The 18,500-nt window shown below is 37.9% G+C and overlaps 2 protein-coding genes across 6 annotated transcripts in view; both read left to right on the plus strand.

Moving 5' to 3' along the window:
- The window catches only part of LOC307164771 (uncharacterized protein), a 195,658-nt gene that overhangs the window by 53,397 nt on the left and 123,761 nt on the right, over positions 1-18,500 (plus strand). For all 5 annotated transcript variants that reach the window (XM_079881847.1, XM_079881846.1, XM_079881848.1 and 2 more), the window contains one exon: positions 7,577-7,867. In XM_079881847.1, the coding sequence (XP_079737973.1) occupies positions 7,577-7,867 (291 nt within the window). The remainder of the gene's footprint in view (positions 1-7,576; positions 7,868-18,500) is intronic.
- Positions 1-18,500, plus strand: part of LOC307164783 (uncharacterized protein) — a 32,892-nt gene that overhangs the window by 7,610 nt on the left and 6,782 nt on the right. The window contains exons 2-3 of the mRNA XM_079881875.1: positions 2,009-2,362; positions 2,569-2,876. Coding sequence (XP_079738001.1) covers positions 2,068-2,362; positions 2,569-2,612 — 339 coding nt within the window. The 5' untranslated portion in view covers positions 2,009-2,067 and the 3' untranslated portion in view covers positions 2,613-2,876. The remainder of the gene's footprint in view (positions 1-2,008; positions 2,363-2,568; positions 2,877-18,500) is intronic.

Genomic DNA, 18,500 nt, shown 5'->3' on the forward strand with positions numbered 1-18,500 from the left:
TCATTAATGCAATTATCTAATCAAACAATCACATGGCAGTTGCTTCAATGCATTTAGGGGTGTGGTCCTGGTCAAGACAATCTCCTGAACTCCAAACTGAATGTCAGAATGGGAAAGAAAGGTGATTTAAGCAATTTTGAGCGTGGCATGTTTGTTGGTGCCAGACGGGCCGGTCTGAGTATTTCACAATCTGCTCAGTTACTGGGATTTTCACGCACAACCATTTCTAGGGTTTACAAAGTATGGTGTGAAAAGGGAAAAACATCCAGTATGCGGCAGTCCTGTGGGCGAAAATGCCTTGTTGATGCTAGAGGTCAGAGGAGAATGGGCCGACTGATTCAAGCTGATAGAAGAGCAACTTTGACTGAAATAACCACTCGTTACAACCGAGGTATGCAGCAAAGCATTTGTGAAGCCACAACACGCACAACCTTGAGGCGGATGGGCTACAACAGCAGAAGACCCCACCGGGTACCACTCATCTCCACTACAAATAGGAAAAAGAGGCTACAATTTGCATGAGCTCACCAAAATTGGACAGTTGAAGACTGGAAAAATGTTGCCTGGTCTGATGAGTCTCGATTTCTGTTGAGACATTCAGATGGTAGAGTCAGAATTTGGCGTAAACAGAATGAGAACATGGATCCATCATGCCTTGTTACCACTGTGCAGGCTGGTGGTGGTGGTGTAATGGTGTGGGGGATGTTTTCTTGGCACACTTTAGGCCCCTTAGTGCCAATTGGGCATCGTTTAAATGCCACGGCCTACCTGAGCATTGTTTCTGACCATGTCCATCCCTTTATGACCACCATGTACCCATCCTCTGATGGCTACTTCCAGCAGGATAATGCACCATGTCACAAAGCTCGAATCATTTCAAATTGGTTTCTTGAACATGACAATGAGTTCACTGTACTAAAATGGCCCCCACAGTCACCAGATCTCAACCCAATAGAGCATCTTTGGGATGTGGTGGAACGGGAGCTTCGTGCCCTGGATGTGCATCCCACAAATCTCCATCAACTGCAAGATGCTATCCTATCAATATGGGCCAACATTTCTAAAGAATGCTTTCAGCACCTTGTTGAATCAATGCCACGTAGAATTAAGGCAGTTCTGAAAGGCGAAAGGGGGTCAAACACAGTATTAGTATGGTGTTCCTAATCATCCTTTAGGTGAGTGTATATATACATATATGTGTGTGTGTGTGTGTGTGTGTGTGTATATACTTCATTTTACTACAGAGCAGCTTCACATCAGCTCATCTGTCATTTTATCACTGAAGCAGTTTTGAGGAGTTTGTCTTTTCATATTTGTGGACTGAAAGCGCTGAAGATGTTTTGCACTGTTTTTTTCTGTTTGTGTTTCTTTTATATATGTTTTTATGGCTTCAGTTCTGGTTCCAATTCACGAGTTTACACTTACATGCAATTAGAAGGTGTAAAGTTTAATGCGTATTTGGTGTATATACCTCTTACCATTGATTGCTGAGTGCTCTCCACTTGTGTTAATTATCTGAACGTGCTCCTCCTGAACTTTGTTAATAAAACATTATGTAATAAATGACTGGTTAAAATAGAGAGGATAAACATTCACTGTTACAGGACAGTACGAACATTTACTAACATCTACTAAAGATATATGGATATACCAGTTTGCACACGCTGTGCTTCTTTTCTGTGTCTTTATTCGATTTCGTAAATGTTAGTTAATCCACAATAACGTTTAAGAATTCGAATAAAGACAGAAAAGAACCACAGCATGAGTTTATACAGCAACAGTAAATTCAACCTATAACTTGTTGCAACATTAAAGTAAAAGTGTGTTTTTATTTAGGTTTTGTTCCATATATAAATATATTTACTATATTTCATTTGTCATCTTTTGTCTTTGTATTGCTGCAGAATATTATTAACATCACATTTAAATGATTAAAAGTATTTCAGTGAAGCTTCATCAAACCAACATCAAGTGATTTTAAAGCTTTAATCTGTGAAAAACTCTTCAGGTGTGTTTGGGGATGAAGATGAAGATGGTGTGTTTGGTGATGAAGATGAATTGAAGAATATGATGGAGGGAGAATCATTCACTCTAAACTCTGATCTTACTGAAATAAAGGATGATGATGTGATTCAGTGGAAGTATGAATATTATGGAGACACTTTAATAGCTGAAATCAATAAACGGACCGACAGAATCGCTGTATATGATGATGTCATTGATGGGAGATTCAGAGACAAACTGAAGCTGAACAATCAAACTGGATCTCTGACCATCATAGACATCACAACTGAACATGCTGGACCTTATTCTCTACAGATCAACGGTGTGAGAAAGAGAAAGATCAATATTGGTTTAATTGGTGAGGTTAAACACATTTGCTTCACCTTTATTTAATGACAAAATTTTAATTAATTCATACACCATTTTGTTTCTTTTTGTTTGTTTTATGATATTGTTTATTTCAAACTGACATTTTAAAGCATAGAAAAACATTATTAAGTGATTTCACAGTAATAATCTGACAAACCCTGGTTGTGTGTGTTCTGTGTGTGTTTTTGGTATCAGGATCAGTGACATCAGTGTCAGTGAAGGAGGGAGAGTCACTCTAAACTCTGGTGATAGAGCGATTGAGTGGAGGTTTGGAACTGAAGATAAGACTAGTTGGTGGTCTAAAACTTTAATAGCTGAAATCAATAAACGGGCCGACAGAATCGCTGTATATGATGATGTTCTTGATGGGAGATTCAGAGACAGACTGAAGCTGAACAAACAAACTGGATCTCTGACCATCACAAACATCACAACTGAACATGCTGGAGTTTATTTCCGAAAACTGTATGGTTCGATCAGTTATGTCTATCTTGCTGTCTTTGGTAGGTTAAATATTTGTTTTACCATTTTATGTTTTAATCAAACAAAACAATATTAATCCAAACACCATTTTGCTTAATTTTTTTCAAAAAATTCATGTTTTTAGGGCCCTATTGTTTTCGTTAGGATTCTTCTTCTTTTTTTCTTTTTTTTTTGACTTTTGGGCACTTTTGGGGCCCTTAACATGCTTGAAAACTCTTGAAACTTTGCACACAGGCCATCGCGGCCATCAGGGCCGGGCTGAACCTGGTACCCAGGCGTGGCAGGGGGGCTCAACAGCGCCCCCTTGAACGGGGTCCAAAAACTTGGTCCATATATCAAACATGCTTGCATGAATTAATATGAAACTCGGTACACATATAGATCTCATCGGGCCAAACAACTTCCACACTATGTTTTTAGCTCCGCCCAACAGGAAGTCAGCTATTATGGGTTGTTTGAAAAACACATCCTCTGGAATTGGATATACTCCTCCTAGAGAATTCATCCGATCGCCACCAAACTCGGTCAGCATGAAGTCAAGACATTGAGGATGCTAAATTGCGGACGGATTTTTGATATCTCAAACGGTTTGGCCGTGGCGAGGAAACGAATTTATGGCGAGAACAGAGAAACAGGAAGTGTGTTATAACTTCAGCATACATTGACTGATCTTGATAAAACTTCAACAGTATGTTCGTTGTAAGAGGCCGATCACATGGATGTGACCATTGTGAGTCAAAGTTTTAGCGCCACCAACTGGCAGTAGGAATTGTGCCACTTTCAAATTGCTTTGAAATCACCCTATTATTTTTACCCGATTTGCTTCAAACTCTATGTGTATAATGTAAATACAAGGTAGATGTAGACCTGTGAAAGGATTCTTGATATCTTAGATACTGTTGCCTTGGCAACGCATCAAACTTTAATATTCTTTTCAGATGCTTTTGAGACTCTTATGCTTGAAATTGGATGAAACTCAACAGATACATCACATTTATTAGCCAGTAGACATGTGAAAAGTTTCAGAAACGGGCGAGGTGAGAGGCTCAGTAGCGTCACCTTATGACAAAAGTGTTAGTGTTAGTTTTATCTACAGCAACAAAACTTGGTATGTATATTGTTTTTATCAAGCCGGACAACTTTCTAATTTACAGTCATTAGCTTCGACCAACAGGAAGGCTCAACAGCGCCCCCTTGAACGGGGTCTGAAAACTTGGTCCATATATCAAACACGCTTGCATGAATTAATATGGAACTCGGTACACATATAGATCTCATCGGGCCGAACAACTTTCCCTGGTCAAGTTTTATGCCAGCCCAACAGGAAGTCAGCTATTATGGGTTTTTTGGAAAACGCTTGCTGTGGAATTTGAAATACTCCTCCTAGAGAATTCATCCAATCCCCACCAAACTCGGTGTGCATAAAGACATTGAGGATGCTAAATTGCGGACAGATTTTTGATATCTCGAACGGTTTGGCCGTGGCGAGGAAACAAATTTATGGCGAGAAAAGAGAAACACGAAGTGTGTTATAACTTCTGCATACATTAACTGATTTTGATGAAACTTAAAGGGGGGGTGAAATGCTATTTCATGCATACTGAGTTTTTTACACTGTTAAAGAGTTGGATTCCCATGCTAAACATGGACAAAGTTTCAAAAACTAAGTTGTACGTTTGAAGGAGTATTTTTGTTCCAAAAATACTCCTTCCGGTTTGTCACAAGTTTCGACAAGTTTTTTTCGAGTATGGCTCTGTCTTACGTAAGATAGGGCGGAATTTCCTTATATGGGTTCTAAGGGCACTTCTCCGGTAAGATCGCGGGCGCGCGTGCACTCGTAGACCAGAGCAAGAGAGTGAAAGCAGTTCGCCATCAAAGTGCCCTGCCCGGCTTTTGGAAGTCAATGTAGCCAAAGAAGTGTGTTTTTGGTTGCCAGGGCAAGACAACCCTGCACAGATTCCCAAAGAACCCAGCGTTAAGGAACCCGTGGATGGAGTTTGTTTTCCTGAGCATAAACGGAGTTGTGTAAGACTGTTTGTTCCCTGCATTTCGACGATGATTGTTTTATAAACAAAGCCCAGATCGACGGATTTGCAGATCGTCTAATGCTTAAGGATCGAGCAGTCACAATGATAAAGGTTCGCGGTCGTGCGTTGGAACCGGACGGTGAGTAAAACTGTTGAACAAATGTCTCTGTGTGTTGTTACTAGCTCGGCGCGTTAGCACAGCTAAGCTTCGCCCACACGGCCCGCCTCCAGCCGCTCGTTTTTTTCCGGAAAGACTCGGTACAGCCTATCTTTCTTTTATAAATATAATAAAACAAAAGACTTTTTGGAGATATGAAGGATGCAATATTACTCTATAGATACTCAAGATTAACAGGAGATTGAGTGAAAATGAGCATTTCACCCCCCCTTTAAGCAGTGTGTTTTGTGAGTCAAAGTTATAGTGCCACCAACTGGCAGCAGGAAGTGTGTCACTTTCAAAATGCTTTTGACAAAAGTGGCAGGGTTAGTTTTACCTACAGTTAAAAAAATCAGTACGTATATTGGTCTCATCGAGCCGGACAACTTTCTAATTTACTGTCATTAGCTCCGACCAACAGGAAGTCAGATATTTTTGTTTGAATGTGGATTTATTTGCAAAATCAGCCTCTGAATTTTTACCCACTCCTCTTAAGTGGTTTATTTTATTCCCACCAAATTTTTCAACATGATGAAAATACATTAAAGATGCTAAATTGTGAACGGATAATAAATATCTCATATGGCGAGGGATTAATGTCAAAAAAGGAAAAACTAAAAGACTCATATCTTCTAAAAATGTAATTATACACCATTTATTTCTATCTATAAATCAGAATTAAACCCATTTTATTCTTTTTTTCAATTTAAGAATTATGTTTAAGTTTAAAAACAGTATTAGTTAAAAAAAATCAAGTCATATATAGGGCTATACTGCCCTCTTGTGTTTAAAATCAGGTAGGCCTATTGTATCTATATAAAAATATACTAGGTATGTGACAGTGAGAATATTTTACCACTGAGTTAATCGACATGTGACACCGCTGGGGGCTTTTGAATCGCTAACTTAAAAACGAAAGTAAAATATGTTCGTCCGCACTGACATTGATAATGGTGCGGAGCAGAGCAAGGGTTTTCAATGAATTCTTATGGAAGTAGGAATGAACAAAAAAAAGTTCGCTCTTCTCTGCTCATTTCTCGCCGTGGACGCGCACCGTTATGAATGCCCGTGCAGCCGTGAGCATTTTAGTTTAATTTTAAAATTAGCGCCATTTCGGGGGTGGATTGCTTGAATTTATTTTACAAAAGCACAATGTTGTGTTTTATTGCGACTGTACACAAATACAAGTAAACACTTTGCAGTTTGAATGTCGTCCTGTATGAACAAAATGACGGAGTATGTTTTTATGTGTCCACTGTTCAATCGCGTCCGCGCCAAACACACACACACACACACACACACACACACACACACATTCCAGCATTGCAATCTTGACATCGCAGCCTGTTCATTATAGCCTTAATAAAATATAATAATAAAATAGTCAACCTAACATTTAAAAATTACACTGCTCTGTTTAAATAGTCAGTAGTAAAATTTGTACATTCACAGTAAGCACCGCACCACTGTGATGTTTCCTAGCACATTTTTGCACGTGTGAAGAGGATGATTTTTTTCCGTCCATATTGGAACGTGAGTGAAGTACAAAGCCTATGATAAAGAATAGCTTAGCATCTAAATACATCGCAAATGTTGAAACATTTTGATTCTAATGAGAGGGTTACGTGAGCCCAACACTGCTTACTTTCGTTTTTATTTTTACAATAAATTTAATGCATTTGTTGTGGAATATTTTGAGTGTATCATAAAATCAGAATAAAGTCAGTCAAGCAATATTTTCTGTCTTTTATATATTTATATATATATATATATATATATACATATATATATATATATATAGCTGCGAGCAGCGATGAAGGGCCAAAGACGGCGGTACCGCCACCCCGGGGCCTTTAGGACTAAAGGCACCGGGGTGGCAGTGTCACCGGCTTGGGCCCGTAATCGCTGCTCGCAACTATATTTTTGTTTTATTGTTAATTTGACATATCAATATCTCAGATACAAACTCTGTTTGTGTTTGTTGATACAGTTGAAATATCAGTGATGGAGGGAGAATCACTCACTGTAAACTCTAATCTCACTGAAATAAAGGATTATGAATGGATTCGGTGGATGTTTGGAGATGAAAATATTTTAATAGCTGAAATTAATGTAAAGGATGACAGAATCACTGTATATGATGATTATCTTGGGAGATTCAGAGACAGACTGAAGCTGGACAATCAAACTGGATCTCTGACCATCACAAACATCACAACTGAACATGCTGGAGATTATAAACTAAAGATAAAAAATATGAGAGTTTGGGCTTTCAGAAAGTTTCTCATTAAAAGCTTTCAGAGTTTCTGTCTCTGGTGAGTAGAGATCATTTCTCATGTCCTTCAAATATTCTTGTTTTTTACCAATTATTTACATTATTTATTAATTGTTGAATCATTTTTATAATTTGATAATTTTATCATTTGAGATGATAGATCATATAAACACTGACTCAACACACTGACTGAACCGAAAGAAGATTGTTGATTAGAGATGTTCTTATTTATAATTTTTTATCATATATCATGTTTTCCAGCTCGTCTGCCTGTTCCTGTCATCAGCAGAGACTGTTCTTCATCTTCATCTTCATCACCATCATCATGTTCATTGGTGTGTTCAGCTGTGAATGTGGGTCATGTGACTCTCTCCTGGTACAAAGGAAACAGTTTATTGTCCAGCATCAGTGTGTTTGATCTCAGCATGAGTCTCTCTCTCCCTCTGGAAGTGGAATATCAGGATAAAAACTCCTACATCTGTGTGCTGAACAATCCCATCAGCAACCAGACTCAACATCTCAACATCACTCAACTCTGTCACACATGTTCAGGTACGGCTGATATTAGTTGATGTCAGCGCTGATATTAGCGTTTATGAACTGATCTGATCTCAGTTTGATGCTTTTATTCCTCAGTCTCTGTCCACTTTTGTGGTCCTACTGAAGCTGTGATCCGATTGGTCCTCTCTGCTCTGGTGGGTGTGGCTACTGTCATTCTTCTGGTTTATGACATCAGATCCAGAAGAGCTGAACGAGATCAAGCACATATTCACACATCAGAAACCTAATGGTGTCATTTCTCATATTACTATTTTTTATATATAGCTTGTGAGATTTACTTATTTCTGGCTTTATATGTTCATCTTTTTCAGGAAGTATTGAAATCTAAAGTAGAACGCTAAAATTTAAAGGTTCTTCAAGTGTGTTTTTTGTTCTTCTAATCTTTTTGTCATAATAAATACTGATGATTGTTTAGCTTGCGATCTCTCTCTCAGCAATGTATTTTTAAAAATCCAATTCAAAAGGCTTTACATTTTTATGTATAAACTTTACACCGTAAACCAGAATAAGCTGACAAAACTTAAATCAGTTGCCTCACTTTTTAAGTTAAGAAATTTAAAGTTTAAGTAAACAGAACAGTCAGATTTTTATTTTGTACTCATACATTTTAATTGATCTCAACTTCAAATATTTGAGTAAGCTAATTAAAACCTTTAACTTAAAATTGTCATATAATCTCGACTTAAATAATTTTACTAGTGGAAACTTAAAGGGTTAGTTCACCCAAAAATGAAAATTATGTCAGTAATTACTCACCCTCATGTTGTTCCAACCGCGTAAGACCTTCGTTCATCTTCGGAACACAAATTAAGATATTTTTGATTAAATCTGAGAGCTGATCACTCCTCCATAGGCTGCTAGGTGACCGAAACTTGCTGGCCCAGAAAAGTTATTAAAGAGATCGTTAATATAGTCCAAGTGACTACAGTGGCTTAATCTTAAGTATATCAAGCGACGAGAATACTTTTTGTGCGCAAAAACAAACAAAAATAACGACTTTATTCCAATATTCATTTCCTTCTCTCTGGGCCTCGTAGTGTTTTTGCGCAGCGCGTCTGTGTTGCACGTCAGACGCATCACACACATGACCAGCTTCGGCCAATTGTGAGCCTACGTGGTGACGTGTAACACAGACGCGCTACGCAAAAACACTACGTGAACCAACTAGAGGCCCAGAGAGAAGGAAATGAATAGTGGAATAAAGTCGTTATTTTTGTTTGTTTTTGCGCACAAAAAGTATTCTCGTCGCTTGATATACTTAAGATTGAGCCACTGGAGTCACTTGGACTATATTAATGATCTCTTTAACCCTCTGGGGTCTGGGGTGTTTTTGGGGTCCTTGAGATGTTCTGACATGCCCTGACATTTGTGCTTTTTTCAGTTGCTTATAAACATATTAATGGCAAAGGTGTAAATTCACTCTATATAGCACAAACAGGACTTCCATAATATGTGAGCCACATGTATGTACATGTTTTCATTTTTGAGAGAATAATGTTTATGCATGGTTATCGAAAAAACTAAAAATTAAAGTTTCTGAAATAAGGCCACAAAACACATACTAAATATGTGGCAATAAGACTTTTGACTAATGGATTTCATCGCCTAGTGTTTTTTCTTCAAAATGATATGAAAATCATCCTGCCTAATCATTCACAAAAAAACGATACATTGATTTTAGTTTTGTGAAACACTTTTAGTTTGGAAAGCCAATATGCGGATGGGGCGTAACCGCTCCAACAGCATCATGCATATTTAGTAGTTCACACCTGGTGAGACTACGTCCCTGCATACTTAATGAGCCATTCATTCAGGTGTGTCACCTATAGCTAACTTTTCTAGGAGAAAATTTCAGATGGCATTTAGAGGCTTTTGCATCTGAACTCTTCATATATACACACACACATATATATATGCATGCACATACATACTTTATAATCTTTTCAAAACTAGTCAACGTCTTTCAAAACTAAAGTATACATTTTATCATACGTATTTCAAAGTAAAGGATTCATTAGTTAGTTGATGACTTTATTTTTGACAAAACACATACAGTATATATTCCTCATCTCAGTATAGCAATAGAGTTTGCTAAAAAGCTGTTCATTCAATACAGCAGTATTTGAAAATCGATCATATTTTGTAAAATTACATTTATATTTGCATTTATGTCAAAACCTAGACACTTTTAAACATCAAAAGGACATTTATTAATATGTATTCGTGTCAAAATGACAAATAAACAGATTTTCCTATTCAATTTTGCATGGAAACGCTTCCAGGACGCTTGCGTGTCACGTGAAAATTAGGCGTCGGTTCTATTTCTAGAATGCACGCGTTTTCCACGCGGCTCGTGCCGCGCCTGAGACGCGCGTCTCACACAGGCAGTATGCAAACTCTAAACTGTTAACATGGATGGGAGCCGAAATAAAAACGGACACGCCACGCAGCTGAGACGCTTACGCCACGCATCCAGTGTTTCACCGGCCTTATCCAGCGGATGTGGGCGTTTCACAGGTTTGTATGGATCGCCTCACATTTGCGTTTGAATGTGTCCGCCTACGGACACATTTGCGTCCGTAGGCGGAGTCACATTAAAACTTAATTAGCTGAGATGAGAACGACTGACATCTCTCTCTTTACATACATATTATATAAACTGTGAATATTTGTTTTTTATAAAAATTACTTCATTTGAAAGAAGAGAATTCAAGCTTCATGCCTGTATGTCTGTATTCCTGTTTGACTGAGTATTCGCTGAGTTACAGTTCATTTTCGGACGCGTTTCAGAATTGACTTCACTGACGGAGAGTAGGCAGAACTCGCATCATGTTTATTTTTCTTTATTTGGCGAAAAGCACAACAGTTTGTTTTTATTATGAGCATACACAAAAAAAATACACACTAAACAGGATCGATTGATGTATAACACAAGCATATAAGATAAAAATTAATATTTTTTTTTTTTTTTTTTTTTTTGCACTCATACGGAAAAAAACGAGCCTATCGCGCCGGCGCGATAGCCGACCTCAGGGGGTTAATAACTTTTCTGGGCCAGCAAGTTTCGGTCACCTAGCAGCCTATGGAGGAGTTAGACAACTCTCAGATTTCATCAAAAATATCTTAATTTGTGTTCCGAAGATGAACGAAGGTCTTACGCGGTTGGAACAACATGAGGGTGAGTAATTACTGACCGAATTTTCATTTTTGGGTGAACTAACCCTTTAACTAGCTATAACTCACTGCATGGCATAACACTTGATGAATGACTACACCAATCATTTACTACATCTGTTCTACATCTGTTCTCAAACCAAGCCGCAGATTTCACTTTACTTCTGCTGTCCATGTGTATTTGCTTGTCTTTATCAATAAAGTTTTTCACTCTGAAGTTCAAGAGTCTCTCCATGTTTTCTTACATTTATAATATCGGGCGCCCCCTGCAGGAATACTTTATGTAAGTAATCTGGTTCTCTAGCTGTGCTGCACTGTGAATGTTACGGCCCACATCCAGTACATGTGGATTCAGCGCTTCCCAGATCTGGGCCGACACTATGTTGCTGTCTGGGATTGGAATGACCAGGTTAAGATAACGTAAAAGCCCACATTGCTCTTGTGCACGGATATATGCTGGACGTTCTAAACGAAGCGATTTCGATATTTCGATGAAATGGGTCCTCGCTGTCTTTGGTAGGTTAAATATTTGTTTTACCATTTAATTTTTTAATCAAATTAAACAATATTAATCTAAACACCATTTTGTTTCTTTTCTGTTTTTTTTTTATGATATTGTTCATTTGAAATTTAAATATCAATATCTCAGATAAATTAATCCAAACACATTTGATTCATTTCTGTTTTTTTGTTTTATATTATTGTCAATTTGACATATCAATATCAATATCTCAGATACAAACTCTGTTTCTGTTTGTTGATACAGTTGAAATATCAGTGATGGAGGGAGAATCACTCACTGTAAACTCTAATCTCACTGAAATAAAGGATCATGAATGGATTCGGTGGATGTTTGGAGATGAAAATATTTTAATTGCTGAAATTGATGTAAAGGCCGACAGAATCACTTTATATGATGATTATCTTGGGAGATTCAGAGACAGACTGAAGCTGGACAAACAAACTGGATCTCTGACCATCACAAACATCACAACTGAACATGCTGGAGATTATCAACTACAGATCAACAGTGAGAGAGGGCTCTCAAAAAGTTTCTCATTAAAAGCTTTCAGAGTTTCTGTCTCTGGTGAGTAGAGATCATTTCTCATGTCCTTCAAATATTCTTGTTTTTAACCAGTTATTTACATATTTATTTATTGGTGAATCATTTTATAGTTTGATATGATAGATCATATAAACACTGACTCCACCAAAACCAAAAATAACCAAAATAAGATTGTTGATTAGATTTGTTTGTATTTATCTTTTCTCTCTCTCATGTTTTCCAGCTCGTCTGCCTGTTCCTGATATTAGCGTTTATGAACTGATCTGATCTCAGTTTGATGCTTTTATTCCTCAGACTCTGTCCACTGGTGTGGTCCTACTGAAGCTGTGATCCGATTGGTTCTCTCTGCTCTGGTGGGCATGGCTACTGTCATTCTTCTGGTTTATGACATCAGATCCAGAAGAGCTGAACGAGATCAAGCTCATATTCACACATCAGAAACCTAATGGTGTCATTTCTATTATTACACTTTTTTGTCATTAATTAATCTTCATTTATTTGTAATGGCTTTATATGCTGGCATTTACTGTATGTTTATTTCCAGGAGGCTTATGTAGCGTGTCACACGTGTCTAGCGTGTCATACTAGCGTAACATTCAATATGGGCCGATTGATCAGAAGGTAGATTCGACTACTGAAGAGAGGAAGACAGCACAACAGGTGAGTGAACAGTCAATACAAAGTCTTGCTTCTGGTTCAGTTTGATTTTGTATTGGAAGAAAATGTACTTTTGCTCAAATTGTATGAATCACAAAGGTAAACAATTAAAATACAATAAATGATAATATTCACACTCTTCTTGTTATTTCTTTCAGATTCGTGGACTCAGATTTGGACAGCAGTAATGAACACTTTCGACTCTTATTGGATCAAAATAATAAAATAAAATAAATCTGTGTCAAATTCCTTGTAACACAACAAAAATAAAGAAACAATAGATATTGCTTTCACACACAGTATTGCAATCAATAGTTCAAATACCTCAAAATCAAATGAACAATCAATTTGATTCAATACACAGAATGGGATTCTGAACTTTCACTTTCAGTTGCAATTGAATCACTTTCTTCTCAAAACTTAATAGTCTGTCCGATGTAAATCAAAACTTAATAGTCTGTCCGATGTAAATCAGCTCTTAGGCGAAACGGGGTATTGTGTGAGGACAAGGAGTCATTCGTTCTTATAATGTGTTCCATCACCACCTTCTGGATGCCTGGAGGGTGTACAGCAGTCATAGGCAATTTCAATGATACTGTCTCAGTAGTGCTGTCATCGAGGTCCCTTGAGCAATGCGGTGATGCAGCGCCCATGGCTTCCTTGACTGGGTTTTTGAGTTCATCGTTCTTCGAAGGGTGAGTCAATGTCTCTGCAGCAAATTCCGTTCTCTGTAGAGGTAGTGATTTACACACTGGATGCTGAGGAGTGCTAGTGGCATGTGTCAGAAAACTTGATTTACAAGGATGGTGCTCTATTTCAGGCTCTGTTCTGGACGGCGCATCAACTGAAGTTCTAATCTCACTTATCTTATTCAACTCTCGTTGGAGCACATCCTGAAGGGATTCTCCACTGGCATCCGCTATTGCCTGTAATTTCTCCAAATACCCTGTGGTGGCGCTACTAGCGGTAGGGGTGTATACGCTACTCAAGGTGCGCACGTGAAACACTGTGTCTGCATCAGTGGGACTTATGATGGTTGCGGGTAGCTGAGGCTTGAGGTTGGACATGGCAGAATTGCATGAGAACTCTATTACTGCGTTATGATGAAACTCAGAGCGTGGGTCATCAATTAGTACGTTTTGTCGAATAGAGCCAAACTTCTGCAGATAAGCCTCAGGAGCTTCATCTAGTTCAGTTAATGTTATGCCACTGACAATCACTGCATTTTGCACATTGACATTTTCTCGTTCCACAACATCCATTTTTGTCTGATTCACTGTATGTGCTATTTTAATTGATTATTCACCTCAGCAGCTGCTACGTCCGCTCTCCTGGCTGGCTCGCCAAAGTGTAGCGTGTCACACGTGTCTAGCGTGTCATACTAGCGTAACATTCAATATGGGCCGATTGATCAGAAGGTAGATTCGACTACTGAAGAGAGGAAGACAGCACAACAGGTGAGTGAACAGTCAATACAAAGTCTTGCTTCTGGTTCAGTTTGATTTTGTATTGGAAGAAAATGTACTTTTGCTCAAATTGTATGAATCACAAAGGTAAACAATTAAAATACAATAAATGAGAATATTCACACTCTTCTTGTTATTTCTTTCAGATTCGTGGACTCAGATTTGGACAGCAGTAATGAACACTTTCGACTCTTATTGGATCAAAATAATAAAATAAATAAAATAAATCTGTGTCAAATTCCTTGTAACACAACAAAAATAAAGAAACAATAGATATTGCTTTCACACACAGTATTGCAATCAATAGTTCAAATACCTCAAAATCAAATGAACAATCAATTTGATTCAATACACAGAATGGGATTCTGAACTTTCACTTTCAGTTGCAATTGAATCACTTTCTTCTCAAAACTTAATAGTCTGTCCGATGTAAATCAAAGACTCAAGATTTGACAAATCATTCAGTTAACCAGAGTTCATGAATTGAATCGATAAGTTCAAAGAACCGTTGATTCTTTTAGAATGATTCAAGATCACAATCAATGTCTTTTTGTTGAGAAATCAAAAAGGAAAAAATAGAAAAACAAGATGGTCTCAATGAGTCCGAGTCCCGATTGTCCAAAAATAAAATAAAAGATTCTCCTACCAGTTTGATGGCTCAAAACACAGTTCAACAGAGAAACGATTCCGTGGGTGGCTCGCCATATACAATCTGCACCTCGTGCGTCCAGCACGAATCAAGGAACTCATCACAGAAGAACTTGAATCTTACAAAAAACCCAGCCTTGTAAAACACAAGGCAGAACAATAATTAGTCTTCAATTCAATAATTTCATCGTCAAATCACATGTATGCACTTCAAATAACACATTAAACATAACACTTTAACACTTAAATAGCATACTTCGTTAGCTCATTAGCATTCTCACACGTGCGTCAGCTTTAGCCCATGTGCAGTGGCGGTCTTAACATAGAGGCATAGGTAGGCGGCTGCTTGGGGCCCCCTACCAGCGGTCGTAGTAGGGGGGCCCCCAACCAACCTCAAAGAAAAAGAAAAAAAAAGCCCCTTATCCCCTTATCATCATGAACGCTTCAAAAGCATGGTAAATTGTATTAATATTCTTAAGAAATACGTTGAAACGTTGAAGTAGTAGTTAAAATGTCTGTAACAGGTCATGGTTATCCGTCTCTACACATACACCCCCGACTTTCACAATGAAATGGACTAGCCCGTAACGGAGCGCGGCGCGAAAGATAAACACGCAGTGAGTGACAGGAGGACTGGGAAGTACACAAACAGAGACGAAACAAGACGAGACCAACTTTTTTACGGCTACAGTTGGGGATATAGACAGGAACAACAACGTCCAAAGCGTTGAACATGCCGCTACAGGAGCAGCATCTAACGTTAGCTGTGAAGTGGCGCTAGGTGAGAATAATGTTAACACACTCACATGGATATACGTTGATTTGCTTGGAGCAAAATGCAACATCACCTCTCCCAAGTTCGCCCCTCTTACGTTACCCCCTTAATATAAATACCGTTTTGGCGCTTGTAAATGTGACGTGACAGATCCCTGGCGGCAGGTGAACCGAATCGATCATTTCTACTAGCTAATAGTGAAAAAACACAAATGAAAAATGTTGAAAGATGCAGTACAACTTACCGAATTGTATATTCCTCATACATAATATCGATCAATCAGTGTTTTTCAACCGCGGAAAGACGTCAATAAAACAGCTGGAGAACAATTATGTCACATAACGTTTAACGTTACGTTACCTCAGGAAAGCCGTTTAATGAACATAATATATGTTATAGGCTAGCATGTTAGTTGGCTAGAAAAAAGAGCTATATAGTATTTTGCTAAATATGTGTAAAAATGTAAATAAATTACATATTTATGTTTTTACTTATATTATTAAAATTGTTATTATAATAAAAACGCATTGTTTAATTTGAGTTTTTAACCTTAATACTACAGCTGATAAGGCTCTCTGTATGTTACAGCATTATGTGAGTTTTTTTTTCTTGAGAAAAATTAACGCCTATCTTGTGTACCTAATATTTATCCAAATGAGTCCATATTGAATCAGTCACAAGAATTGAATTGAAATCGTGAAATTTGTCAAGCAATAATAAAAAAGTATCTTACCAGAAATTGTACCATGTAAACATTGTAACATGTTTCTGTTTAGTTGCTAAAATGTTTTGACAATCACAATACATTGTGATGCAAGATTTTTCAGGTGTTATCTGAAACCTTATTCTCTGTTGGGTGCCATCGTGACTATTAGTTTGTGTAGTGCTACACTTTGTGTGTTCTCTGCTTTCTATCTTCATTTTGGATTTGGAGTAAAGAAATGTATGCAGGATTTAAAGGGAAAGTTTTTTTTTACCTCTCCAACATTCACTTCCCTGTAGATTAGCTTTACCTGCCTATCCACCATTCTGTTGGTAAATCTTTTTTCCCTTCTCTTTTAAAGATCGAACGGGGGGGGCCCCATACATACTTTCGCCTTGGGCCCCCAATTTGCTAAATCCGCCACTGCCCATGTGCTATCCACTTCGGCTCGCACGGCCTAAACACTGTATTGACTCTTTATCAGATTCGCGGCACTTTTTACATAAACGTCAAGTTAATGTTTGAGTTTTTAACTCACCAAGGCGATGAATTTATATGTTTTAACAAGGAAGTTCATTTGTGGCACATTGATGTTCCGTGTATATCTGCATCGATCCGTTTCACAAGCCTCCGTCTCATCCGCTTCTTACTCTGGCATCAGCTCCTTCATATTATAGCATCAGATCAGAAATCCTGTTTTTCTGTCGTATTTGATCACTTTTTTCTGAATTAATCACTTACATGGAGGGGTTTTGAAGATCGCTCCGTGTAACTGCGTCATCTCACTCTCTCTATCGGTAGCAGATAGGCGGGGCTTAGCTCACTGCTGCCACTAGCTCTTAAAGAGCCCATCACCTCATTTAATCAGTGATTTCTTTCTGTTTCTTTCTTCCTTATTTTTTACTTTCATCTTGTTTTATTAGTAACCTGGGTTACACTTATTTCCACCCTAGAACATAATTTGAGAACAAACAGCAACATATTTTCTCATTAACTCATTAGTGCTCAAAGTGTTTGTCATTGTAAATACTGTTTTTTACTCATCTAGTAATTCATATTTGATTGGGGAATTTAAAAATGACTTCCAATCACACTTAAAGTCTCACATGTCTTGTATTATTACTGTTCAGATCAGACGTCTCTAATACTGAAGCTCTTTTACAGACTAAACACGAAATATTTCTCTCAAATAAGACACAGATCTCACTTTACTACTGCTGTTCATCTGTCATCTGGATTTGCTTGCCTTTGTCAATAAAGTTTTTGATTGATTTGTTTGATAGTTTTGATAAGTAAATCAAAAGGTATGAGATGAATATAGTATCAAAATGATTAACATGTGCAAGCACACTTATCAATGAACTTGATACATGTTGCAGAAATGTTTTATTCATGCCTTTCAACTTGCGTGTGCAAAATTCAAAATTGAATGAATGTGAAGCAATTCGTACAAATAGAGACATTTTTGTGAATACAAATGTTTTCCTTTGTATTAGAGTATCATAATTTGCGCATGCAACAAAGAAGATGTGCATGTGTGGATCAGGTGACACGCGTTCATTCATTGACTCGTTTCTGAGTCGATCCTATTTGATTCATTTGGATTTTGAGACTTTAATTTCGCCGGTTTCGCCTTGCACGATCCACACACAGCTGTCTGAGAAAACCTGCTACCACTAGATGGCAGTATTCTACTAAAACAGACAAGGCAGCGTAATCAAGCGTTCTTCCCTATTTAAAGGGACACTAGGCAAGTCTGAGTGTTTTTTCTCTACAAAGCTCCCCTAGTGTCTGGTAGTAAATGCTTTCAAACACTCTGTCGTAAAAACGAACTGTTGTCCCTCCCCCCTCGCCACGAGCAACTCAGCTGATCAGCTGTCAACCCAGCTGATCAGAGGAACCGGCTATTTCAAAACCAGTTATGTCTACCGAGGCAAGTAAAGCAATACTTTCTTTCCAACTGATGGCGATTTTTTTGTTGTTGTTGTTGTTGTCATGCATACTAGTATTTTTACCGGGAACGAACGATATGAACGAGGCGAACTACTGCTTTCGTGTTTGTTTGTTTTTGGGAGAATGGGCATGAGCATAAAAAATATATATATATATCGGAGGCTAATATTTGTCTAAAGTTA

The sequence above is a fragment of the Squalius cephalus genome (genome assembly GCF_949319135.1).
Source record: "Squalius cephalus genome assembly, chromosome: 9".
In the NCBI taxonomy this organism is placed as follows: Eukaryota; Metazoa; Chordata; class Actinopteri; order Cypriniformes; family Leuciscidae; genus Squalius; species Squalius cephalus.